Raw genomic sequence first — 1,585 nt, 5'->3', positions numbered from 1 at the left:
ATCCCTACAAATCAATCCATAGAAATATCCCATCAATCCATACAAATACCCCATCAATCCCTACAAATCAATCCATAGAAATATCCCATCAATCCCTACAAATACCCCATCAATCCCTACAAATCAATCCCTACAAATATCCCATCAATCCCTACAAATTTCCCACCAATCCCTACAAATTTCCCACCAATCCCTACAAATTTCCCACCAATCCCTACAAATTTCCCATCAATACCTATAAATTTCCCCATCAATCCCTACAAATATCCCCATCAATCCATACAAATACCCCATCAATCCCTACAAATCAATCCATAGAAATAGCCCATCAATCCATACAAATATCCCATCAATCCGTAGAAATACCCCATAAATCCCTACAAATCTCCCACTAATCCCTACAAATCTCCCATCGATCAGTACAAACACCCCATCAATCCCTACAAATCAATCCATACAAATATCCCATCAATCCATACAAATATCCCATCAATCCCTATAAATTTCCCATCAGTCCCTATAAATTTCTCACCAATCCCTACACATTTCCCATCAATCCCTACAAATTTCCCATCAATCCCTACAAATCTCCCATTAATCAATACAAATACCCCATCAATCCCTACAAATCAATCCATACAAATATCCCATTAATCCATAGAAATATCGCATCAATCCCTACAAATTTCTCACCAATCCCTACAAATTCCCCACCAATCCCTACAAATACCCCATCAATCTCTACAAATACGCCATCAATCCCTGTAAATTTCCCATCAATCCCTGTAAATTTCCCATCAATCCCTACAAATACCCTGGGAGAAGGAATTCCTGGCCAGATTGACCCCGTTACTGTTTCCCCCACAGCAAATCACGGACGATGGGCTCATCACCATCTGCAGGGGCTGCCACAAACTGCAGTCCCTGTGCGCCTCGGGCTGCTCCAACATCACCGACGCCATCCTCAACGCCCTGGGACAGAACTGCCCCCGCCTCCGGTGAGTTTTTCCCCAATTTCCCCCCGTGGAAATTTTCACCACAATCCCAGGCTGCTCCAAGGCCTGTCCAGCTTCCTCCTCAAGGACTTCCCAGCAGAATTTCCCAAAAAAATCCATCCCAAAAGGGGCCCTTCGTATTCCTGTTCTTCTTGACCCGAGGCCAAGGCTGGAATGTTTCGTTCCTCTGGAAAGTTCCTTTGGGGCTGAATTTCTGGGAAATCTCCTCTGGGTTTGTGCCATGAGGAATTCTGTCCTGGAAGGTTTTGGAATTTGGGTCCTCCAGTGCAGTCAGGAATGGGGCCAGGAAAGCCAATTCCAGCTTTCCCTCGGGAAAGCCAATTCAGCTCCTGCTTCCTCCTCAAGGACTTCCCAGCTGAATTTCCCCCAAAAATCCATCCCAAAAGAGGGGCCTTCGTGTTCCTGCTGTTTCTGGGATCCAGGACCAGACCTGGAATGTTTCATTCCTCTGGAAAGTTTCTTTGGGGCTGAATTTCTGGGAAATCTCCTCTGGGTTTGTGCCATGAGGGATTCTGTCCTGGAAGGTTTGGGAATTTGGGTTCTCCAGTGCAGTCATCCCTCGGGAAAGC

At 45.6% G+C, this 1,585-nt stretch overlaps 1 protein-coding gene across 1 annotated transcript in view; it reads left to right on the top strand.

Annotated features, from left to right (window-relative positions):
• The window catches only part of LOC130586475 (F-box/LRR-repeat protein 20), a 38,745-nt gene that overhangs the window by 28,912 nt on the left and 8,248 nt on the right, over positions 1–1,585 (top strand). The window contains exons 9-10 of the mRNA XM_057387280.1: positions 868–998; positions 1,282–1,285. Of these exons, the coding sequence (XP_057243263.1) occupies positions 868–998; positions 1,282–1,285 (135 nt within the window). The remainder of the gene's footprint in view (positions 1–867; positions 999–1,281; positions 1,286–1,585) is intronic.

The sequence above is a fragment of the Malurus melanocephalus genome, unplaced genomic scaffold, assembly GCF_030028575.1.
Source record: "Malurus melanocephalus ecotype Western Australia unplaced genomic scaffold, MMel_1.1 scaffold_1166, whole genome shotgun sequence".
NCBI classification, from domain to species: Eukaryota; Metazoa; Chordata; class Aves; order Passeriformes; family Maluridae; genus Malurus; species Malurus melanocephalus.
The sequence above is the reverse complement of the archived record's forward strand: the minus strand, read 5'-3'. Positions and strand labels throughout refer to the sequence as shown.